Genomic DNA, 26,444 nt, shown 5'->3' on the forward strand with positions numbered 1-26,444 from the left:
CAACTGGTGCTCCACCCAGAGTCCCTTGACCAGGCTGCTGTGCTTGCCCCCAGCCCCTGCAGCTGTCGGCTGCCAATGGCTCACACCTGTGCTCCTCTCCACATGGCTGTCTTTGCTGGCTAGAGCTGTCCTGATTTCCCTTCAGCCTGTGTCCTATGTCCAATCATCCAGTGGCCATTTCACAAATAATTCCCAATGATCCCAAACTTACAATAAGAATTCAGAGTTAAAATGGAAACTTCTAGAGCAACTCTAGAAGTTAAATCATCAGTGAGTGTAAAGTAACTGCTTTATATCTATTTTGAATATATATGAAACCCCAGAAAGTTCCACAGTATTTAAGCAACTTTCCTCCATGTGATGCAGATAAAAATAGTACCCAAGTCACTGGCATCATCCTTTCTCCCACTTTTTCTGATACTTTTGCTGAAGTTTGAATGAGAATAGGAAAAGTGCTAAAAATATTACATCATACAGAAGACTTATCACAAAGCTGGCTCACAAAGCCTTGGTGATTATAACAAAAGGCAGATATGAAAAGCAAGAAAGGGAAGTCATTACTACCCAAACTATCTTGACAGGTGAATGTGGTTGACCTTCTGATACAGAGTCTTGAGAAATTGTGAAAGGGGATGCAGCCTCTTGAAAAAATTCAACCTAAAGTAAGGCTCTCTTTAGCTCTGTTTGTGTCACAGATTCTATGTCTCTGTCACCACTCTTCCCCTAGCAGCAACTAATGTGAAGAAAGGCCCATTGCTCCCAGAAGATCGCTGAGCAAGGACAGTCTAGGGCCTTGTCGATCTGGTTCTTGTCTAAGCTATCTAGCTTCCTTTCTCATGACTCTTCACCCCTTGGGTACCATTTTCCTCCTGTCTTTGTTCACTTGTTAACGGGCAATGAATGCACTATTATACCATTCACCCATCCTCTCTGTGGTCAAATCATTCTTCAGGTCCAAAGATATCTAATTTAGTTCCTTAAGTGGAGCAAAGTGGTCCTTCTTATCTCTTTGGAATGTTGTATTGCAGGGAAAATGGATGTCCATATGGCCAGGATCCTCACCTGACCCTAATCTACTTGTCCACTACACGCTTGCAATGATGTAATTGGCCTACTGCATAGGCACATGCTTGCACACCTGTTGCAATGAGATATTACTGACTGTGCTGTTATATAAAGAGCTCTGCCAAGTGCTTTGTGTGGAGACAGTGGTGGAGGGGAATTTGCAGACTTACTGGATGCAAAAGTGATTCTAGCATTTGACTTGCTGGATGTGAAGGTGATTCTAGCACTCAACTTGCCACTGGGAGAATAAAGCTTGGTATAAACCCTTGTATCCCCAGTGTTCTGTTGTCATTTTTTGGTCTCAGCAAATCCAGAGTGAATTTGTCCAAAGCTGATATCTCCTCCAGTGTGACATGCACAAAACTTACAGCTTTTTTTTTTTTGGTATCATTAATCTACAATTACATGAGGAACATTACGTTTACTAGGTTCCCCCTTCACCAAGTCCCCTCCACAAGCCCCATTACAGTCACTGTCCATCAGCATAGTAAGATGCAACTTACAGCTTTTTTTTGATGATTTGCATTGCATATTGGGTAAAACCCCAAACCTCTTGTGTAGCTTGCAGTGTCCTGAAAAATCTACTGTGGCTTCTTTTTCATGCTTCATCTTATGGTATCTATCCCCTTGCCCCACCCTGTCTCACAGATATCTAGCCACTAATGACTTCTAATTCCTCAAAAGCAGGGAAACCTCAGGGCCTTTGTCTGTCCTATTATTTCAGTGTAGAAGAGGTTTTTCCCTATTGTTCAGTTTCTACTCATCCTTCTGATAGCTTAGTGACACTTAGATTTAGCCTTGCAGAGTGGTTAACAGTGTGTCCTGCATAGGTAGAATGTCTGGATTTGTATCTGTTTCTACTGCTTACAGTACTTGACCTTGGGAAATTTGCTGAACCTGCTAGGCTCTGGAAATATAATAATTTCCCAATTATTATATTGGGAATAATAATGGTAAGTACCTCAGAGTGTTGTTAAATGGCTTAAACAACCCAAGGGGACCTGGAAAAATGGCAGTCGTGCATTATTTTAAAATTTCCTCCAAATAAACCTAAAAAATTAAGAAGAGAAATAGAATAACAAAAAAGTCAACCCCACAAAATCTGTAGTCAACATTCATGACAAAGCTAGTTGACAAAGTATCCTCATGAACCATAAATATGAGTAGGTGGGGACACACCACCCACACTCCAAGACCTGAATTGTATCAACAACTGTGCTGGACAAAGCAAAGGAAAGCAGTGGGGCACCTGAGGTATGGTCTCCAAAACAAGCCAACAGATGTTCACCAGAAACTTAGCTGGCCAACTTGAGAACAACTGCTGAGCCTGGTAGGGGTGTTTGAGACTCTGCTCGCTGTGTGTGGGAGTGGTGAGGCCTGAAGAGGTCTTTTAGGGCCCCGTGAACTCTTAGAAATAACCAGACAAAACTCCCTTCTAAGATAAAGTCCTACAATGAGTAGAAACTGCTGGAAATAAGTCCACAGTGAGCAGCTTGGGGTGAGTAGAGACAAATGAAAAACGGAGTCCGAATGAAAGAAGAGGAAGAGACCAAGGCTAGGGGGGTTTCAGAAAGGAAGACAGCATATTGGGAGCATTTCATAAAAGCAGCACAAGAGGGAACTCTGGAGCCACGAAGCTGGGAAAACAACCAAATTCCATGTAGAACTGAACAGTACAAAGATCAAGATCAAATTCCATAAATAGATGTTAAAATATTTTAAAAAGGGAGTAAGGAGCAGAATACCATTCCTACAGACAATTAAAGCGTGCCCGAAGGAATGTATTCTCCAGAGTAGAGAGAAAGCAGGAGGTGGAGTCCATTAGTGTGGAGATGGCATCTGCAGGGAAGGCCCTCTGTGGAAGGGATGTGGAGGAAGCTTGGGGCTTTCTAGTCTCCCTCAGGGAGACCCAGCAGAGCCAGCGGGGCTGCCCCGTCAGCCGGAGATGTAGTTCCACGGAGCTCACTGGGGCGGTGATTACCATCGCAGGGAATCCAGAGCAGAAGGCATGGTCTTCCATGGATCATGGAACCAGGAATCTGGACTAGAGCAGAAGAGTAAGAGCCAAGCATCATTCAGCCGGGTAACAAATGAAGCAGAGCAGCAGCAGTCAGGGGGTGATTTGGAAAGGTGTTCAAATGCTCCTGGGACCCTTCCAGTGCCCATTTAATGGTTGGCATGAAGGCAACCTACATTGCCTTCAAACTGGTTAATGTCACAGAATGTTAATGTAACAACATCCATGAACGGGCACCTAAAAAGGTAGCAGAGCAACACAACAGTGTAGTCCAAGCATGGGATTTGGGGTGCATGAGGAAGCCTAACGGGGTGAGTCTGAAGTGGAGTCTCTGCCACCCCAAATTCATTCTCTGACAGCCACTCCTACCCCCACATCTCACTTACTCCAGGTCTCCCTCTTTAGCAATGACAGACCCTCAGGTGACGTTCACGTCTCTGACCACATTGCATCCCCCCCCAACTTCATGTTCTCGGGTCCCTCCTTCCTTCTCACTCCGTCAGGCTCCTTGGTTCCATATGGTCACTCAGCTGCAAACATCCTTGATGTTGGCCTCTGCCTCCATCGCACTCAAGTAGCAACCTTGACTCTGATAAGCCTATTTATAGGTCAGTAATTGACCAGTACCTTTTTCTAGCTCTGACCTTTCTCAGCAATTCCATTTGTTTCCTTGACATTTCCAGTTGGATATCTAAAAGAGTTTCCCAATTTAATTTACCAAAACAACATTGATTCCTCTCCCTTCCCTAGTCTTTCCCAATCTTCCTCATGTCAATAAACAATGCCACGTTTACTAGCTAGTCAAGCCAAAGCTAGTTCTTCTCTTTCTTTTCAACACTGCATTCAATATACTAATATGTCAGGTGGTATCTTCTCCCCAGACATACACTCCTCTGCACCTCCCCTAAATAACCCTGCGCAATCTGACCACCTCTCCCTGGTACAGTAGGCTTCCAACTGACCTGTCTGCTATAAGGTTTCCCCGACCTCCACCCATTTCCCACAGGAACTGGAGTAATGATTCATACTATGCATCAGATCATGTTACCCCATTGCTTAAAACCCTTCAGTGTTTTCTGATAGCCCTTAGAATAAATCCTGAATTAAGCTTTCTCGGGCCTAATTTGCCTTTCTGACCTACTTGTCCCCTCTTCCCACTATACCCCAGCCTCACTGGTCCTCTTTAAGTGGCTGGAAACCATCAAGCTTGTTGTGACCCAAGGGACTTTCGGACAAAGAAGGAATGAAACATAAGTGCTGTGGGGAAGTAGTACGTGGTGCTGGGAGCTGGGTGGCAGGGAGGATTTCCCTGGAGTGACGTTTGTGCTGGGATGTGAAGGCTAAGCTGGACTGTTAACTATATGAAGAGCAGTGGGAGAAAGAGTTCCAGATAGAAGAGAAGAGCATGTGCAAAGGCACTGGGGCACACATCACTAGTATGTTTGTGGAAGAGGCAAGTGTCACAAGTGGTAGGATATGTCAGAGACCTGGGCAGAGGCTGGATCCTTCAATGTCTGATTGGCCACATCACAGGTGATTTCACAGGGGCTCAGTCTACTCATAAGGCTGGCTATTTACTCAGGTTCCACTCTTAGCAACTCATTCTGTTAGTGTTAAGGCTTGATTCCATTTAAAATGTGTTATCTTGGTATAAATCAGGTCTTTGTGAGCAGGTTGTATTAGGGGAGGGGCGATGCTTTCTTTCATGGGAGTCATGAGGGAAAGAAAGAATACTGGAGGCTGCATCTCATTTCGGTCTGTTGAGGCCCTAGAGCATGCCTAAGTGGGAGCAGAAGAAGGAAATACTTCCCAGTGGCTCCTGTCGGCCAAAGCCTTCCCATCTCCGGAGGACAATGAGCTCACTGACAGGACCTGGGGGTCAGGAAGCAGCTGCCCCAGAACCGCCTCTGGAATGTCTGCTGAGCTGCGCTGTCTCTGGGCTTCTCCATTGCCATAAGTTATTGGGACATGAAACACGTATTGCTGAGAGCTCTTGAGTATTTAAAAATAAGAATTACGTTAGATTTGGGCCAAATATGCCAGACTGCTGAGCAATTATAGACACATTATGATTCTAAGCTTCAACTTCCTGTGTCTCCCTTTGGTTTGTTGACTAGCAAATACTTTCTTTTTCTTCTTTGGTTACTTTTGCCCTTTACTTGCGCTCGTTTTTCTTTCATTTCCCTCTTGCCCTTTCCTCTTATTTTGAAAGTGGATCAGATAAGCCAATGTTCATTATATGTCTCTATATTCCCAGCTTGACCACCAACCAGCCTTCAATCTCCGAATCTTATTTCCGGCCACAGATGGAAGACTTGCTGATTCAGGCAGACTTCCCCTTCACCTGCAGAGATGGCTACAACCTTTCCCTTTCAGCAGACCTGATGAAGCAGAGACCTTTTGTCCCATTTCCCTTCTAGGAACCTGTTTTCCAAACCCCTGTTCCTTTATAGGCCTTGAAGCCTCTGAGGCAGTGACAGACCTCATGTCTGTGCCTTGAAAACCAGTAAAGAGAGAGACAGTACCAGGTGTCCTTGGCCCAGACTCTCCAGTACAGGGGCCTGGGCTGACAGGAGTCCAGAGGCCAATGGCTCACTTTAATGGGCAGGACGTATTTTCTAGTGATTGATCACTTCCTCCATAAATTATGGATATGCATCTCTGCTGAGCCCAGTGACTTATGGAGAAGCCTTTTAAGCAGTAAATTCCCCATCTCTCCATTCTCTGGGCAGTAATGACATTGCTCAAGTCACAGAGAAGTGCATACCTCCCTTTGCAGGGATGGCACTTTCTTTAAAAGCAAATTTTCACTTGTTAAAGGCTCAGTGGGGAAACTTTTGGGGAGGATCAGCAACCTCAGTCTGGGCAGCCTAGCTCCCCTCACTCTCATTTAGCAGGGATGCCTCACAGGGAGGGGGGGGCACTGATTTGCATGAATCTAAATGCATGGCTTTGGGTTTGCCATTGTTATTATTTTTTGGCAAGAGTGTTTATTTGTGGGCTGATACAGGAAGAGAGCAAGCGAGTAGGTGTCAGAGGGAAGGGAATGCCTCCCACCTGACTCCTTGCCTAGTTTTGGTCCCTGTGAAGAAGGATTAGAGCTGACAGAGAGGGAATCGTGGTGGGGGCTTGGAGCCTCTGGGCACAAGCACATTCTCCTTGGGACATAGAAGAGCCAATACTGCTTGGAAAGGGGATTGACCATTTCCCACATTTCTGCAGGGAATCCTACAGTCCCTCGAGTACTGGCAACCTAGGGGATGCCTAGGCATGGACCCTGACGTCTTCATGAGCATAGGACAGAGAAGAGGGAGACGTGTAGAAGAGAATCGCACATTAAGGTAACTGTGTGGCTGTGTGGACTAATGATGAAGAGTGATGATTCTGGCTTCAGTTTGCCTAGGCTAGTTGGTGTCCCTGGGCAAATTTCTTCAGTCCTGTATTCCTCTGTTTCCCCACCTATAAAAAAACAATAATAGTAGTACCTAAGTTATAGGATGACTTTAAGCAATCTGAGATAGAGAAGTGGACAGGGCCTGGTACATCAGTAGCATTCAATAATACAAGCTGTTTATTTATTTTAAAAAAGACCTATAGTTGATATAGAATATTCTTTTGGTTTCAAGGATGCAACATAGTGATTTGACAGTTATATACACTACTAAATGCTCACCCCAACTAGTGTAGTTACATCTGTTGACGTAGAAAGATGTTAGGGAACCATTGACTATATTCTCTATGCTGAACTTTCATCTCTGTGACTAATTTGTATTGTGATTAAAATTTTGTGCCTGTTCACCTATTTCACCCACCCACCAGCCACTCCCACATGGTAACTACCAGTCACTTCTCAGTATCTATGAGTCTATTGCTGTTTTGTTTTTAGATTCCATGTATAAGTGAAATCATCTGGTATTTGTTTTTCTCTGCCTGGCTCATTTCACTTAACATAATACTCTCTAAGTCCATCCATGTTGCAAATGGTAGGATTTCTTTCCTTTTTATGACTGAATAATATTTCTTTGTGTATATGTACCACATCTATCCATTTACCTATTGATGGACACTTTGGTTGCTTCCATTTCTTGGCTATTATAAATATGCAGGGTGCATAAGGTTGCATAAATACATAAGGGTGCATAAATCTTTTTGAATCAGAGATTATGTTTCCTTTGGGTAAATTCCTAGAAATGGAATTACTGGGTTGTATGGTATTTCTATTTTTAGTTTTCTGAGGCACCCCCATACTGCTTTATAGTGGCTGCACCAATTTACATTCCCACCAACAGGGTAGGAGGGTTCCCTTTTCTCCACATCCTTGTCAATACTTGTTATTTCTTGTCTTTTGGATAGTGGCCATCCTAACTGGTGTGAGGTGATATCTCATTGTGGTTTGATTTGCATTTCTCTAATGATTAGTGATATGGAGCATCTTTTTACATGCCTGTTGGCCATCTGAATGTCTTCTTTGGAAAAATGTCTATTTGGGTCCTTTGCACATTTTTTAATTGGGTTATTTATTTTTTGGCGTTGAGTCGTGAGTCTTTATATATTTTAGTTGTTAGTGCCTTATTGGATAAATCATTTACAAACATATTATCTCATACAGTAGGTTGCCTTTTTGTTTTGTTGATAATTTCCTTTGCTGTACAGAAACTTTTTAGTTGATTAGTCCCACTTGTTTATTTTTGCTTTTGTTTCCCTAATGCAAGCTGTTTTAAAGGTTATTATTAGATTAAAATTGGACTTGAGTGGTTCAAAATTTAGAGTCTGCACTTAAACCACTTGGCATTAAAAATAAATTATCCAGACCCAAACTACTACATCTTAGGTCCATCCCTGGCATCTGTATTTTAAAAGAAAGAATTTTCCAGATGAGTCTACTACAAATCAATGGGTAAGAACAGTTTCAATTAGCAGAACAATAAGTCCCCTTATATTTCTGAGATTCTGTTATTCTAAAGATGAGTATGGGATGTTTAGAGAAAACATTGAAGATTATTCATTCTCAACAGAGATGATATTGCCCTGAAGGGGGAAAACATTGGATCTTGCAGGAGGGAGATGGTGAAAAACATCTTACTTCTTAAATGTATAGATATAAATCTGATACTTAAACAGATACACAGTATATCTGTTAATATTAAAATTTCACTGGAGGAGGGCAATTAGGAAAAATTGTCTAAGAAGGATCCTTTGGGGGACAATAATGAAAAAAAAGGTTGCAAAACACTGTTGTAAAAGAGTGAGTTTGATTTTAAGATTAAACCAAAGATACAAATTTTTTACCTGCCTTTCTTATAAGTGTTAAGAAATATCTACTCATAAGTCACAAATAAAAAAATGTTGAGACCCATAAAAAATTTCTAAATGTCACTCCTCACTAATAATTTAAGATATATGAATTCAAAAATTAAAATGTACTCATCTATTCATTTCCTCAAAAAATTAAATCTAGTATTTCTACTCTTGGGAATTCACCCAGAAGAACTGGAAGCAGGGGCTTGAACAGATCTATGTATACTCATGTTTGCAGCAGCATTATCCACAATAACCTGATGGTAGGAGCAAACAGTGTCTACTGATAAATGGATGAGTGGAAAAACAAAATGTACATACACACAGTGGATTATATATATTAAATATGTGCAGTTCTTTGAAGGTCATACTGAATAAAGCTATAAAAAAAATCCTTGAAGTGTTCATTCATTTTTCCAAAAAAATTCTTGAGTACAGACCCAGGCACCACAGCTGCCAGCCTATAAATCCTAGTACCAAGCCTGCCCACCTGTGGACCCCAGCTCTGGGCCCGTCGACCATGGACCCCAGCTCTGGGCCCACTCATCTGCAGCTTCTGTGAATGATGCGGTGAACATACAAGTCCAAATACCTCTTCAGGATCCTGATTTCAATTCCTCTGGGTAAAAATCCAGCAGTGGGATTGCTGGATCCTATGGTAATTCTGTTTTTAATTTTTTGGGGAAACTGTATACTATTTTTCATAGTGGCTGCCCTAATTTCCATTCTTACTAATAACAATGTTAATTGTGTTAAAAAACCAACGAAAAAATCATCATTTTTTTTCTATTTACTATTCTCTATTTGATTTATTTCTGCTCTACAATTTTTTCCTTCCTTCTGCTGATTTTCAGCTTATTTTGTTCTTCTTTTCCTAGTACCTTGAGGTGTAAAGTTAGGTTGTTGGAGATCTTTCTCTTCTTTCAATGTAGGTATTTATCACTATAAGCGTCCCTCTTAGCAAACTGCTTTTGCTGTATTGCATAAGGAAGGACATTCTGAGACATGCCACATCTGGATGGATGACCTTGAAGACAATATGCTAAGTGAAATACGCCAGTCACAGAAAGACAAATAGTGTTTGATTTAACTTATATGAGCTACCTAGTACAGTCAAATTTATAGAGACAGAAATTGGTATGGCGGCTGCCAGGGCAGAGGTGGGAGGGGGCAGTGAGGGAGGGTGAGGGGAATGGGTAGTTATTGTTCAGTGGGTGTGAAGTTGCAGTTGGGAAGATGAGAAAAGGAGATCTGGAGATGGATGGTGATGATGATTACAACACAATGTGAGTATACTTAATATACTTAATACTTAAAATACTTAAAAAGGTAAATTTTATGTTAAGTATATTTTATCACAAAAAATATTTTCACTTATTAGCAAAGTAGCTTCTTTTCCCTAATGCTAATACACTATGAATTCCCTAACATAACTTTTGATAGGGCTGTAAATTGGTATAATCTTTAAAGAAAGCAATTTGTTGCTATGTTTCCATGGTCCTAAAAATGTACATGTCATGTGACTCAATGTCCTCTTCTAGGAAATTATCATAAATATATGGAAAGATTATTTTATTAAGAAATGTGCTGAAGCATTGTATTTTTTTAATGCAAACAATCTAAAGTTTTCAAAATTGATTAGGGAAATAATGATGCATTCCTACTATGAGACTCTAAATAATCATTAATATTATTTATGTGAATATTGAAGGGTATAGGAAAATGTTGCCAAGATATGTTAGTAAAAAAGTCTTTGCAAAAAATTATAAACTGTAATAACATCCATTTATTTTGTTAAAAAGCAACTGGTTAGCTAGCTAGAAAAAATATTGCTATGTATCACTACATATTATCTATTGTTACATATACATCTATGAAGAGAACGTACTAATCCTTTGGTGGCAGGATTATGATTCATTTGTATTTTCATCTGAGTGCTTTTCCCTCCTGTAGTTTCTAAGCATTCTGCCTTAAATATCTATTACCTTGCTAATCATAATCACTTAGAAGAGTTATTAAACAGAAGAACAGTTTTTCCAGATAATTTTTCCTACTCCACACTTCCTAATCTCTGTCTTTTGTCAAGGTGAAAGGCAAAACACAGTTAAGTCTAGTTTGGGGTAAACAAGGCATTTGCAAAAGCTCTTGAGGATACTCTGGTCCCAGCAATGACTGTTCTTGGCTGAAGGGAAAGGTGGCTTTTGTAAGGTCCCCATCTGGGAAGCAAGAAGGTGCAGGGGAAACACGGTGTCACACTTCAATCACCCTAGTTCTACCAATGACTTAGAGAGACCCTGGGAAAGTCACTTCACAATTTGGGACCTCATGGTTCTCATTATAAAACAAATTTGGGCCTGCTCATCTTCAAAGTCTTCCAGCTTGAGTGCAATTTAATGTTACTGTGTATTGTTTGAGGCTGATGTGTGTCCCTGCTGGGAAAGGATTAGCCCTACTTTGGGTAACCAGGCTGGAACATCCCTGCATGGAGCCCTTTTGTTAAATTCTTTTTGTATAGATTCTGCATCTTCGGGTGCTGGGATCCCCTTTGAGTTTAACCACCAGCCCAACTTCCTGGAGGATTTGCCCGTATTGGTGTTAGGACAACCAGAAATGGAAACTCGTGAATGAAATTCAAACTGTGTTCAAAGTCTTTCATGAGACACTATTGAGAAGTGATTACATAACATAAATTAGGACAAATCAATTAATGAAGTTGCTGTATTTATAGTTTTTAAGAACATGGGCTTTGGAGTCAGACTAGAAGGAATCAAATCTAGGTTCTGCTACTTAATGGATGTGTGACTTTTGGGAAGCTACTGAACCTCTCTTTCCGACTCATAATATGTGGATAATACCAGTATTTGCCCTATAGAGAGATTAATTAGGTTAGTGGAGATAATACCAATAGAAGTTTTTCACGCAAAGCCTGGCACATTTTAAGACTAAACATACATTGTCAAGTAATGATAGTGATAGCAGAAGTCATTTTATATTTATATTTTATATTTATAATACATAATATACTCTGTCATTATCCCTCTATTTCTCTAGTGTACCTTCAGGTATTGAGGATATGAATAAACAATATTCTGCCTATGTTATCTTTCAAGAACATAATATTTAGTGCTAGCATGAGGCTTACTTATCAGACTATATATGTATCTGTGTGTACATATATATATATATTTATATGCATATAGATACTCTATAATTTGGGTAGAGATGTAATTGGCACTTCTCCTTCTGAATTTATGGCCAAGGAAGCTGTCAGCAGGCAGACACTGACAATCCTCCAGGAGGCCACTGAACTGAGAAAAAAAGCTGAGGCTGCTGAATGGTCCAGTAGAACAATGGCTATTAGGATAATGAAGCTTTAGAACATCTCTTGGTGAAAAGACTTTTTCTCAATGGAGAAAAACTTTATCGTCACAATAATCTTGCAGCTGTAATGTGGATGTCTTTGCAATAGTGTTCTGTGTCCCTAGAAATTTTTTGTACTTTTTGCAGTGGGAAATTTCAAGGAAGAAGAGAGGCTCAGATGTCGGTCCCAAGAATGACTTATGCTTCCAAGGTTACTTCCCAATGCTATGTTCCTTCAACATAAATTGTACTGTTCCACTGAGATAACTAGCTATCTACCCTTTTCAAATATTTTTTCCCAACTAATGATCCTACATGGCTTAAAATTACACTGAGGGAAAAACAACTGCAGTGGCTTTTAAACTAATGATACAATCCATAGATAATTTCCTGTAAATAGCTCAGAGATGTGAATGAAAGAATTATATATCATTGCAGAAAGCAATTTCCCTCAGTGGATTCTACCTGATGGAATTTCAGTGATTGCAGATCAGGTGAAAGCTTTCAATTGAAATAAGACTCTGGAACTGGCTCTGGAGCAAAACCTAAACCCTAAGGGGAGACAGCTGTGAATATACTTAGACCTTTCCACTTTCCAGGAGCTCTTGTGTTACAAACGCCTCCGTTCTGCACACAGCAACTTTTTCTGGGAGGGAGTCTAGTGACATAGGTGGCTTTCAGCAATTCTTCCCAAGTTTCATTCCCGGTAACATCGCTTGGCTTTCTTAATGGGTTACCATCCTGCAATGTCTTAACCGTATTGCCCCAGAGGTTTCTTTCTGATCTGCACTATGTCGCAGATGTACAGATGTTCATCAGGAAGCTAAGGCACCTTAACAACCAAATGGCAGCTAATGGGATGTGATAGTATGTAAAGAGATGCATCCCAAGCCCAGACAGATTTAAAAATAATGTATAGTTTTTGCTTCTAGTTCTATTATGCAAATATTCTGGTGTATATATGTGTTTGTGTGTGTGTGATAGAGATCTTTCCTCCCAACCTGGGGCAAATTAGAAAAGGAATCCTTTTAATCTTTCTTTGAATGTTCCTTTTGCTTGTCTTCTTTCTAGGTCTTTTCTAGGAGAGAAGTAACCAAAAACCCTTTGAGTGACTTGACACTCAGGGACTACAAATGAATTACACAAAGTCAAGCCCCAGCTCCACATGGACTCAGAGATCAGTACAAGTCTTCTAATGCTCCTTTGCATTATAGCTGCAAGACTGTGTCTGTCCTCATGCTGCTGTCATCACAGTGGCTACACTGTCTCTCCGAAGAGACCACAGGCACCCTGTGGACAGAGAGGAAGCTTCAGGGTCCCTACGGGTCCCCTCTACAGGGTTGAGCATGCTAACAGTTGATGTTTGATGCACGCAGAATGGATTTGTTCCATAGAGGCTTATGACAGTTGGAAGGGGTTATTAAAGACATAGTTGCTTTTTACCATCTAATTCATAGATTTGGGGGAAACTTGGGGAACATAATAGACTCAGACTGTAGTATGGAACTGCGGCTTAGGGTGAGAAATAATAAAATTTGGGCTCTGGTTCCTTCTCTGACACTTAACTTGTCAAATCATCTTAGATGACCTTATTGACCGCATGGGGATCCCCTTTCAAATGTATGACTTGGCTGTTGTAAGGATGCAAGAGGTGAGGAATGTATATGCTGTTTAGTGCCACATGATGCCTAACCATCATTATTAACATTATGCAGTGGTGCTCTTTGGGACTTTGGAATAACCATAGTGATAATTACGTGGTACAGGGAAGAAGAGACTCAGTAAACGTAGGAGTTGGTGAAAAGATTGATGGGCACCTACTTTTCTACAAATTTATAAAGTGGTTAAAAAAAAAGCCTTGAAATAACCAACATCCTTCCAAAACACTTGTTTGGCAATTGCTATAGTCCAGGCACTTTCACACGTTCTATTAATCATGGTAATAATGATAAGAGCCACTGTTGTTAAGAGCTTATTATGCGCCAGGCCCCACAGCAAGAAATGTAATCATCAGTGAATGGGGTTGATACTGTTATTCTGACTTTACAGATGATGAAATTAAGGCTCAATGAAGTTAAGTAACTGTCCTAAGGCCATCCAGCTAATGAGGGACAGAAAGAGCAAAAGTCATGGAGGCATGGAATTTGGGATCAGCATCTGCTTCCTGTTTTGGTGGCTTTATGATCTATGTGGCCATGGGTCATCTCCACGTTACACTGGTTCTTCACAGCATGTGGCATTCTAGGCCCTGCTGGCACTCTGCTGCTGTGTCCCATCAGGGGAGGGCTAGACTCTGCAGCTAGTTCTCTGGAAGTTGTGTGGCTTGTGATGGGCTAACTGCTGGCAAGACAAACTGTGAGATCAACACCAGATTTCATCCAATCCCAAGAGACTGTAAATTAATGGATGGTGAGGTCCAGAGAAACAAGACAGATGAAGGAAGATTACACAGGCTGAGCTTAGTGATCCAACAGGAGGATCTGAGGCCTGGAGATCTGTACAGTGAGAAAACTAACACAGCGCAGTTATCGGGGTGCCCAGGCTATGCCTGGGGCCTCCTGTGAGACTGTGGAGCCAGCCCCATAGAGCTGCCTGCTGGTAGAATGCCCTGTTATAGAGCCAATCCGAGGCATGCAGGTGACCCCTATTCCTGACTGGGACAAGGCTGGACCCCAAAAAAGCCCTCACATGCAGAAGAACTTGGGTTAGATATGCAGGTGGCATGCATTTCTGTGACTGCTTGGGTGTCTCTTGGACTCCCAGAATTGTACCCTCTGTAGCAATTCAGCACCAGGACCAGTGCTCAGGCATAAGAGACCCCGTGGAGGAATATTTGAATGATCTGCTTCTAGTGTGAGTGATGGGTGCCAGAGCTTTCATGGTGACACTGAGCCTGCCTACAGACACATGGTCCAGGCTGAGGAAGAGCAACCTTAGACCTCCCTTCCCCGTACAGTTAAAAACAAACAAATCAACCAACCAAGCCGAACTGCACCCCAGTGCTTCATTCCACCGTATGTATCAAGGGAGTTAAAGCCCTTACTCTTGTATTCTGAGCTTGGATTGCTTCATGTTTCTTGCATTCATGGCTCGGATTTGTTTGCAGCACAGATGCTACCCTTGACAGAGGATAGGCATGATCTTTATAAACTATTTCTAAACAAGGGGAACTTGTGGCTAATGAATCTTGCATACCACAGGCAGCTACTCCCCACCTCTCATCCTTCTCGTAGGGGAAAGCAACAATCCTCATTTTCTTTGGACCCTGGCTGCCCATGAGTGACAAATCAGTTTATTTCAGAATCATCCTTAAACCTCCCATTCAAATGGAGTAACCATTACCTCTGTGAGTCATCACCAATGATTTTGCACTGTTATGCTCACTTATAAAGATAGGAAGCTCTGGGCTGGGGGCTAAGGAGAGCCTGGTTCTGGCCCCAGCTCTTTTACAAACTGTTTGATTTGACCATTTAGCCCATCTGGGTCTTGGTGTACTCATCCGCACAATGTGACTCCTGTACCCCCAGTCTCCTGTACAGGGCCCTGCAGAGTGTGTGTGTGTGTGCTTGGAAATAGCTGTTGATAGTTGGCTAAAGGGATGAACTAATGAAAAAATGGGTGAGCAGAAGGATATATGACTTAGATCACTCTCCTTCCATGGCCACAGGCAGCCTGCAGTGCATTCCCTGTCCCAGCCTCTTCATGCGGGCTCTGATGCCCAGGTGATCCAGGCAAAAGGGTGTGGCTAGGCCTATACAGGTCCATTGGTGTCATTAGGAAAAAGGCCAGGTCAATGTCTGACATTATGAGAACCCTCATTCTCAAAATAGAAAGACAACCAACTTCTAGGGCAGTGGGCTGGGCTAAGAAAGACAAGCCTTGGAGAAGCCTGTCCATGTGGGCAGAAATAAAGCCCAACTTCAATACGTGATTTTATTAGGAGTCAGGACTGGCTTCTGCAGAGTCGTGAAATTGGAAGTCTGGTCTTTGGTTATGGTTCCTCCAATCAACAGCCCGACTGCGCTCAGTGCTCTAGTATTCCATCATCATGCATGGAAGTGCCAGGTCCCGATCTGTGATTTTAACATACCCTCCATCAGAGCCCCCATGGCCCTGTTGCTTTATTCTCAGCCGTTGGAGAAGATGAAAGATCTGAGATGTATGTTCCCATTGAGTGCTTTATAACTGATCAAAGTTTCTTATTTCTCTTCTCAGAGGGGTATTTGACTTTAACATTTAGGGGTTTAAGGCTCTTTTTCTGATGCAGAAATTTCAGAGGAATGTTTTAGTGGTGGGAGAGGATTCCTACTGCATGGACATTTCTCATGTTGCATGGCACACTGCTTGCATACACGCACGTGCACACCCGTGTGCACACACATACACAAGCATGCATATACAAATATAGGAAGAGTAATACTTCACAGGAAACACAAACTCTACTCATAGAGCCTAATAAGTCCTGCCTCACCTCATAGCAGTCATTTCTGCCTTATTTGTGCCAGGAAGATCAGGTCTCTCAGCCCAACTCCTGTAAATAAAATTATTTTTTTCCCTGATAGGTCTCCAACTTTAAACATTTTAAAGCTGATAATATATAATAAAACAATTCTTTAATTAGGAATGTAGTCACTAGTAAATAATTATTATATTTACACCACATTTAAAAGTCTTTTTAAAGAGGGAAATAAAAAAATGTTGTTGAGAATTTTACTGGATCAAATGAAAGTTTTAAGTTTTATTGGAGAGGAATAAAGGGCCCTAATTGGAATTGGTTTTATGGGTCTCTAAGTACATTTTCAGTGGGGGTTGGCAATGAATTTGAGGGAAATGCAATCTGGCTGGATTCTCACTAACTGCAGCATGAAGTCAGGTTTGGGCTAATACAAAGTCAGTCCCTGTCCCACCTCTCTGCACCCTTTTTCCCACATCACCTCCAACTTCAGCTTGCCGTTGACCCCTTGTGTAACTGGATCTCCATGTCAGCTCTAGTCAAAGCCACCCTGTCTCCTGCCCGGATGAGTATGACAGCCTCCTAGCTGGCTCCTACATCTGCTGTTGCACCACCAACCTGTTCTCCACATTGTCGTCGTATCAGAGGAAGAACTCTTCTAAGGCCCTTCAGTGACTGCCTGTGGTTCTTAGCATGAAGTCCCATATCGTCACATGGCAGTGAGTTGGACATGGCCAATGAGTGTTTTTCTCACTTTCTGGGGAAAAATTTGGCTTTCTTGGCTAATAGGCCATGCCTGCAGCACCTGCCAGGACAAAATGACATCAAACCACCAAAATGACACTGGTGAAGATTAATGCAGTTAGAGCAACAGGGCTAAACATCAAAGCTCCTTGTGTGTCAGTTTGGTATTTCCAGGTGAATGTTAATTCCATCACATGGTACTTAAAGGTACAACAGGACCGTGCTCTTCTGGGAAGTCAGGTTAGTGATGATAGGGCAGATGTCTTCCATTATGAGCTGCCATTCTTCTGAAAATATTTGTTTTGTATTTTATATATAAATGATCTTATTTTTGCTGGAATATTCTTGGATCTGTTAAAGTTGTCACTTGATTCTGCAAAAACACATTACAATGAATAATAGTGAAGCAATCTCGAATCAAGGAAAAATGCTATGTAGATGCCACCTAATAAACAAAGCAAATTTTAATTATCCCTTATTGCAATGATTTTTCATGACTATTACTATTACTACTATTGTTGTCTACAATAGTTATTTAAAAAGTATGAGTGTAGCACTTTGTAGTTCACAAGAACCTTTGCATCACTATTAAACTATATTAGATTCCTACATACTCTATATAGGTTAGATTGGGAGTCAACACATTATTTTTTCTGTAGAGGCCAAATAGTAACTGTTTTGGCCTTGTGGATCATACGGTTCTCTGGTTAACTGTTACATAACTTTGCCATGGTAGCATGAAACAGCTGTAGACAATAGGTAAATGAATAGGTATGTCAGTGAAACTTTATTTCCCAAATCAGGTGCACACTAGATTTGGCCTGTAATTTGCCAAAATCTGAGTTAGATCCTTTTTTTTTTTTTAAAAATCATCCTTCCCTTTTGCAGTGGAGTCTGAGGCCATAAGGTTAAAAGATATCCCCAAGGCCATAGAGTGAATTAGTGAAAGAAAAAGGACTTGGCTCCGTGCCAGCTAACTCCCAGTCTGTTCTTCCCTCTATTGAACTGCAGTGGCCAACTTACAAGTAAAGGGCAGCCCTGGGGCATTGTCCTGTGTATCAGAAAGGGTACATAACTGCAGGTCTGCAGATCTGGGCCTTGGCCCTGACTGGCTTCTATTTATCAAGTCATTTCAACTCCCTTAGCTTCAGTCCATTCATCTAAATAATGAAGAGACTGGTTGAGGAATCTATTCTGGCTTTAAAATGCTGTGTTCTTAAAATCAGGGATGAGGCAGGAATATTGTATTCACACTGATCAGTTATTACAAAATTTACAGTATTTATTCACAGAAGTCATTATTAACCAACAAATATTTACTGAGTCTGTTATGCTGTGAAAGGATGAAAAGTACTAAGATAACATAGTCTTAGTTTTTAAAAAGCAGTTGGGAAGGAAAGCAATTTCTAGCATTCATAGAAAATGAGTTCATCATCAGTGTGTGAGAGACACTACTTGGCGGAGATGGCAAATTCCTTTGGATTTCTGAGGACAGACGTCAGAGAGAGCAGGAGCTGTCAGAGAAAACCACATGGAAGGGCAGGAGACTGGGTTTAGAGGAAGGGTAGTGGAGTGGTGGTGAAGAGAGGCACACCGAGGCCAACAGGGGCAGGTGTGAAGGCCCACGTATAGGAGTTCCTTATGAAAGGAGGCCACGGGGTTTGATTAGGCCCGATGGTGTGCATTAGGGAGATATGGGAAGTACTGATTTTGTGTATCTTGGTTGTTAGTTGGAGTATAGCACCATTATAAAAATACATCACCAAAAATTCTAGCTTTGTCATCTGTTACAGACAGATCTTTGCTCCATTTAGTGCCCATCCAGGAGGTTTGCCTGAATTTCATCCTGTTTTGACCCTTGTAATGAGGCATCTCATGGAATAGTGGATCTTGCATGACAATTCACTCAGGTCTCTAATCTCAAATTCCCTAGAAGAAAAGTGGGCATTCCTTCCACCTGTTTGGTGGTATGAGGGGAAGGTTTCATTCATTCCATCTCTGAAGAACTTAAGATAGGAAAGAGGTGGTTTTCTTCCATTTCTTTAAGCGCATTTTCTCAAATAGGGAGCCTGTTTAGAAGGAGGTACTTTGGTATTTAAAGCCAATTCTTTTCAGTCAACAAAGGTACCTGGGTTGGTTGGTTTATTGGCCTGTGTGTTTCACCACAAAGTTCTCTAATCTGGATGTTCCCTAATTTTCCTCACCAGGCTTCCCCATGGAGGGTCACCTGGAAAACATAACTGGAGCATTATGCTGTGGAAGGTGCTGGCACTATCCCCTGGGAGGAAAGGGTTTGGGAACCTCTGAGAGGGAAAGGCTGGGCCATATCTTCCATTTAATCAGCACACTGTACAACTAACAGCAGTTGCCACTCCTGTTAGGAGTTGACTCTTCAAAGTTGCCTTTGCTCTCCAAAGATGAAGCTAGCTTTCACTGAGTACTTTCTAAAGATTCCACATTGGATTAGGTTTTATTTTTCATACAGTATCTCATCCAGTCCTGATAATATTCTTTTTTTATTAAGGTATCATTGATATACAATCTTATAAATGTTTCAGAGGAGCAACATTGTGGCTACTACATTCACCCATATTATCAAGTCCCCACCCCCTGCCACCCCACATCGCACTCACTGTCCATCAGCGTAGTAAGATGCTATAGAGTCACTACTTGCCTTCTCTGTGCTATATAGGCTTCCCTGTGTCCACCCCCCTAGATTATGTGGGCTAATCATAATACCCCTTAATCTCCTTCTCCCTCCCTCTCCACCCACCCTCCCCACCCTCCCCACCCTCTTTCCCTTTGGTAACTGCTAATCCCTTCTTGGAGTCAGTGAGTCTGCTGCTGTTTTGTTCCTTCAGTTTTGCCTTGTTGTTCTACTCCACAAATGAGGGGAATCATTTGGTACATGTCTTTTTCTGCCTGGCTTATTTCACTGAGCATAATACCCTCTAGCTCCATCCATGTTGTTGCAAATGGTAGAATTTCTTTTCTTTTTATGGCTGAATAATATTCCATTGTGTATATGTACTACTTCTTTATCCATTCATCTACTGATGGACATTTAGGTTGCTTCCATATCTTGGTTATTGTAAATAGTGCTGCAATAAACATAGGGGTGCATATGTCCTTTTGAATCTGGGATCCTGTTTTCTTCGGGTAAATTCCTTCAAATAGAATTCTTGGATCCAATGGTATTTCTATTTTTAGTTTTTTGAGGAACCTCCATATTGCTTTCCACAATGATTGAACTAATTTACATTCCCACCAGCAGTGTGGGAGGGTTCCCCTTTCTCCAAATCCTCACCAGCATTTGTTGTTCCTTGTCTTTTGGATGTTGGTCATCCTAACTGGTGTGAGGTGATGTCTCATTGTGGTTTTTTAATTTGCATTTCCCTGATTATTAGCAATGTGGAGGATCTTTTTATGTGCCTGTTGGCCATTTGAATTTCTTCTTTGGTGAAGTGTCTGTTCAATCGTCTGCCCATTTTTTAATCGGGTTATTTGCTTTTTGGGTGTTGAGACATTTAAGTTCTTTATATATTTTGGATATTATCATATATGTCATTTACAAATATATTCTCCCATACTGTAGGATGCCTTTTTGTTCTACTGATGGTGTCCTTTGCTGTACAGAAGCTTTTTAGTTTGATGTAGTCCCATTTGTTCATTTTTGCTTTTGTTTCCCTTGCCCAAGGAGATGTGTTCAGGAAAAAGTTGCTCATGTTTATATTCAAGAGATTTTTGCCTTGTTTTCTTCTAAGAGTTTTATGGTTTCATGACTTATATTCAGGTCTTTTACACATTTCTAGTTTATTTTTGTTATGGAGTTAGACAGTGATCCAGTTTCATTCTCTTACATGTAGCTGTCCAGTTTTGCCAACACCAGGTGTTGAAGAGGCTGTCATTTCTCCATTGTATATCCATGGCTCCTTTTTTATATGTTAATTGACCATATATGTATGGGTTAATATCTGGACTCTCTGTTCTGTTCCACTGATCTATGGCTCTGTTCTTGTGCCAGGACCAAATTATCTTGATTAGTGTGGCTTTGTAGTAGAGCTTGAAGTTATGGAGTGTAATCCCCCCAGATTTATTCTTCCTTCTCAGGCCAATCCTGATAATATTCTTATATTTCTTTTCTCACTGTATAGATGAGGAGGAAGCTGGGTCTCCCTGAGGCTAACCTGCTCAGGTTTACCCCTAGGTGACAAGCTGCATAGCATTGCTTTGAAAGAGGGCAGTTTGCTTCCTGGAATTTCATGATTCACTAAAGTAATTCAAAATACACTAGAAACCGTCATGTTCTGACAAACTTAAGTTAATGAATTTAATGCTAAGATAAATAAAAAGGCAGAGAAATACAATTCTCAAGGTCGTGGGCTCATTCCTGGTGCCAGGCAGATAATGTCAAGAGTGAGGGATGTACTGGAGAAGAGGGATGGGATATATTAATAATCACTGTGCGGCTCAGAAAACATAGGTTTACTGATTGTGTCAAATCTCAGTCAGTCCTCTTCTCCCTTGTCCACATAGTGGTCTTTTGGGCAATTGGAGGCAGCATGGGAAAGCCAGAGCCCCAGGGAAGCCACCCCAGTGGCACAGTCTCACCCAGCCTCTGCCCCAGCAGAGGCCTTTCTCAAGATTCTGCGTGTGTCTTCCCATTAGAGAAGCCTGACTGCCAGCCAGCAGGTCATGTGTGGTTGGGGTCCTGAGGCCAGACGACTTCTGCTGGGGCCTGGGAAGTTCTGTCAACTGCAAGGGCCCTGTGTATCCTGAGAGGAATTGGGGTGAGATGACTTAGGAAGAAGCCAGAAAAGCTTAGCCTCCAGAAAATGGCCAAAATTAAGCACCCTTTATGTAGTGAGACTTCTATTTCAATGTAAAGTTAAAAATTAGGTAATGGGAGCAGTGTGTTTATGCACAAGTTGTTGGTGTCTATAATCCTCACTTGCCTCATACATAAAATGAGAATACAAAGATCTACCTCTTCTTTTTTTGGCGATAATCAAATGAGAAAATGCATACCATGGGGCCGCTTGCAATGTACTTAATTGGTAGTTGTTGTTAGGAACCAGGAAAGAGTAGTGGTTACAGTACCTATGACTCACCCTAGTTGTATGGCCTTCCCCAAGTTACTCTGTGTCTCAGTTTCTCATCTGTAAAATGGGGTAAATACCACTCATTGTGTGGTACTTCAGGGAATTAAACTGGAAGCACATGTAAGGCATTTAGGAGAGCATCTGCCAGGCTGTGAACATTAAGTCAGCTCAGCTGTGGTCCAGCAGCTGCAGCTGTGTGACATCAAAAATGCATTTCCCTACAAATTAAAACCACAATGAGACATCACCTCACACCAGTTAGGATGGCCAACACCCAAAAGACAAGGAACAACAAATGCTGGTGAGGATTTGGAGAAAGGGGAACCCTCTTATACTATTGGTAGGAATGTAAATAGTTCAGTCATTGTGGAAAGCAATATGGAGGTTCCTCAAAAAACTAAAAATAAAAATAGAAATACCATTGGAGCCAAGAATTCTACTTGTAGGAATTTACCCGAAGAAAACAGGATCCCAGATTCAAAAAGACATATGCACCTCTATGTTTATCACAGCACCATTTACAGTAGCCAATATATTGAAGCAACCTAGTTGTCCATCAGTAGATGAACAGATAAAGAAGAAGTGGTACATACACACAACGGAATATTATTCAGCCATAACAAGAAAAGGAATCCTACCATTTGCAACAACATGGATGGAGCTAGAGGGTATTATGCTCAATGAAATAAGCCAGGCAGAAAAAGACAAATACCAAATTATTTCTGTCATTTGTGGAGTATAACAACAAAGCAAAACTGAAGAAACAAAACAGCAGCAGATTCACAAACTCCAAGAAGGGACTAGCAGTTACCAAAGAGGAGGGGGTGGTGAGGGAGGGAGAAGGAATTAAGGGGCATTATAATTAGCACACATAATGTAGGGGGGTCATGGGGATGGCAGTATTGCACAGAGAAGACCAGTAGAACTCTATAGCATCTTACTATGCTGATGGACCATGACTGTAATGGGGTGTGTAGCGGGGACTTGATAATATGGGTGAATGTAGTAACCACAATGTTGCTCCTTTATAAGACTGTATATTAATGTACCTTAAAAAAATGCCTTTCCTTTATAAGTGAGCTTTAGCACAAAGACTAAGTTTTTGCAATAGCAATGTCTTTTATTTAAGTTTTAAAGTGAAAGATGAGATTGTTGCTAATAGGAAAAGTCTCTTTTCCGAAGAAACGTCACAGTATTCTCCTAAACCATTACAATGCTGCTGCAGACTCTCTGGCCCCCAGATTAATGCTTCTTTAGCTGCTGGCCCCTTTTCTCTGAAGCCCTGTGGTGATGATGCCAACTGAAGTAATTACACAAAACTCATGTGGCTAGAGGGCTTTCTGGTTATGGCACTTCATGTGTTTGTTGTATCAGCCTTTAAAAAATATATGAAAGTTCCTAAATTATTAATTTTTTTCCAAAGTGACATTTGATGGCAAAAGTAATATCTGTGTGAAATAGTAAGTGTATTTAAGAAAAAAGCTGAATAATTTGACAATGTTAAAATTACACTGTCAAAGATTCCATTTTTCTCTGAGCCATCTCTATCCTGGCTTTGGCTGCACAGACTGGCATGAGGATATTGAGATTTATTTTTGCAACACGGCAGCCAGTTTTAAAGGAACTATAGCTAAGGTGCCAACTTTTCAGAAGGGTGCAAAAATGCATGACTTCACTTACATAGGGAATTATGTGCACGATTAGGAAAATGGCTTGCAACAAAGTGATTGGAGAAAAACTGATCTTATGGATGCCTGGGGTGCTATTTAGATGTTTAAAAAAGTATAATAACCAGTGATTCATTTATTTGTGGGAAGACAGAAAGCACCCTCCTTGCAGAGAATAGGAGCTTGACCCCTTTGGTCCAGTTTTCATGCATCCGATATAGCATGCATTATTCACCTTTCAAAGCTATTTCAAGGTCTGTATGTGGCTTCCCCACATAACCTCAGAAATTTCACACATAATTCACTAGAGACAGATGATGATCTAGTGTGTAGGATCAGGAGACAGAGTCAGTCCTGGCTTCTTTCTTCTATCGACTGCTTGTGTGCCATAAGGCAGTGTGGTTGGTCTGCATTTATGTGGGCTCCTCAAAGGTTCATCTGTGTTCAGTATTGTGTATTAAATGATTTCCAGGGGTGCTTGTTTTGGCAAGGTCCTGAGGGCCATACTCAGGAAACATAAGATAGGCCTCAGGGTACCTTACAAGAGTATTAGACAATTAAGGCTTATGTTTATAAAAACTCAGAGGACGAAACTAAACTTTGTACTCGCAGGTGTGAATGGAATATAATCAGATGCATCTGTGAGTTGCCGGCAGAGTTTTGCACCAGCTCTTGTAGCCTGAATCCTAGCCCACTACCAAGCAGCTGTGTGAACTGGTCAGCTGTGGGAGATGATTCCAAGGGTAGCAAACCTGGTCTGGGCCTTCTCAAGGAGGTGCCATTTCAGCTGAAACTTCAAGATTAAAGAGGCATTTTGCTTTTATAAATGATGCTGCACACCTTATTTCTCATGCTCATATTTATGGGCTGCTTCTTTATATTGACTCTTGGAGTTTTGGGCTAGTACCATTGACTCCTTATTCCAGACAATGGTGAAATCAGTATTCTTCAACTCCCTCTCAGCTCACCTCTTTCCTGTCCACCTCCTGATTATAAGATTTTTCTTAGTGCCTATCTTTAAACATTTAAGTATTTTTATATGGCTTAGTAATATAATTATCTATGGGTCTTCTGTGTTTCTGCGTGTCTTGTACCAGCTTTTGTTTGGGACAATCTATTCAAGGATGTTGACATAGAAAATGATCTTGGAATATACAGTGTCATCCTCCAGGGCAGAGGGATAATTTGCTGCTTAAGATAATAAAGATAATATCTCCCTCTGGGGCAAAGTTTGGGCAGGTTTGTTAATAGACCCCTTATAAAAGATTGCGGTTTCCTAAATTCTGGGTTCCTCAGCTATGAGGCAGACCCACTGCATGCAGAGCGTTGACTGGCTCCTCTGCATTGCCCCTAGACTTGGGTCACAGGCGAACTGGCAAAAGCATGAAGCTCATGTTGCTTTGCCTCTGGCCCAGGGTCTGCAGTTCCTGTAAGCATGTGTGAAACTGTAATAGAATAGCTAGCTAGCTGCAAGCAATGTAAAATCTCAGACTCATCACAGTTCTTGAGGTATACTTCTATTACTTGATTGGCCAGCTGTGAAGGTGCTCATACTATGTTTCGTTTTTTCTCCTCTTTCCTATTCCAACTTTGTTCTATCATTTCCTTCACCAAAAATTGTTAGAACTAATAAACAAATTCAGTAAAGTTGCAGGATACAAGATCCATATACAAAAGTCTGTTGCATTGCTACACTAGTAACAAACTACCAGAGAGAGAAATTAAGAAACAATCACATTTACAATTGCATCAAAGAGGATGTAATACCTAGGAATAAATTTAACAAGGAAGTGGAAGATATGTACCCTGAAAACTATAAGACTGATGAAAGAAATGAAGGAACACATAAATAACTTAATAGATATTCTGTGCTCATGGATTGGAAGAATTACTATCATTAAAATGTCCATACCATCCAAAGCAATCTTCAGATTCAATGCAATCCCTATCAAAATTCCAATTATATTTTTCCAGAAATACAATAAATAATCTTAAAATTGTGTGGAACCACAAAAGACCCCAAACATCATTAGTCACTAGGGAAATGTAAATTAAAACCACAATGAGATGCCACCTATTAGAATTGCTGAAATAAAAACTATTGACCATACCCAGTGTTGCTGAAGATGTGGGGGAATCATGAGGTTCAGGCATGGCTGTTGGTAATGTACACACTTTAGAAAGTAGTTTGGCAGTTTCTTAAAAAATTAAACATATCTACCATAGGATCATTTCACACCTAGATATGAAAGCATGTAACCATAGGACTACTTGTATACAAGCATTTCTATTTGTAATAGCCAGAAACTGGGACCACCGAAATGAGATGAATGGATAAACAAACTTTGATGTAGCCATACAATAGAATATTTAGCAATAAAAAAGAATGATTGATACCCACTAAAATATGCATGAATCTCACAATACACTCAAGGAAAGAGGCCAGATAGAAAGAATATTTTTGTAATTACATTTATGTGAAATTCTAAGAAATGTAAACTCACATACAGTGATAGGAAGCAGATAAATAGTTATCTGGGAATGGGCTGTGGGGAAAGAAGGGCAGGAGGGAGGAATCACAAAAGGTCTCTAGGAAGGTTTGGATATGCCGATTATCTGGATTGTGTTGATACTTTCATAGGTGTATACATATGTCAAAACTTTTCAAATTCTATACCTTATATAGATATATTTTATGTTAACCGTACCTCAATAATGCTGTTAAAATAATAAAGCTA

At 41.0% G+C, this 26,444-nt stretch overlaps 1 protein-coding gene across 10 annotated transcripts in view; it reads left to right on the top strand.

The window, feature by feature from the left end:
- The window catches only part of XPNPEP1 (X-prolyl aminopeptidase 1), a 197,040-nt gene that overhangs the window by 98,137 nt on the left and 72,459 nt on the right, over positions 1-26,444 (top strand). For 8 of the 10 annotated variants that reach the window (XM_073240449.1, XM_073240453.1, XM_073240450.1 and 5 more), the window contains one exon: positions 6,305-6,423. In XM_073240449.1, the coding sequence (XP_073096550.1) occupies positions 6,305-6,423 (119 nt within the window). Of the gene's footprint in view, positions 1-6,304; positions 6,424-11,887; positions 11,952-12,811; positions 12,893-26,444 lie in introns of those variants that run through there. The other 2 variants (XM_073240451.1, XM_073240455.1) reach the window with 2 other exon arrangements.

This window comes from Manis javanica, chromosome 7, assembly GCF_040802235.1.
Source record: "Manis javanica isolate MJ-LG chromosome 7, MJ_LKY, whole genome shotgun sequence".
Taxonomy (NCBI): Eukaryota; Metazoa; Chordata; class Mammalia; order Pholidota; family Manidae; genus Manis; species Manis javanica.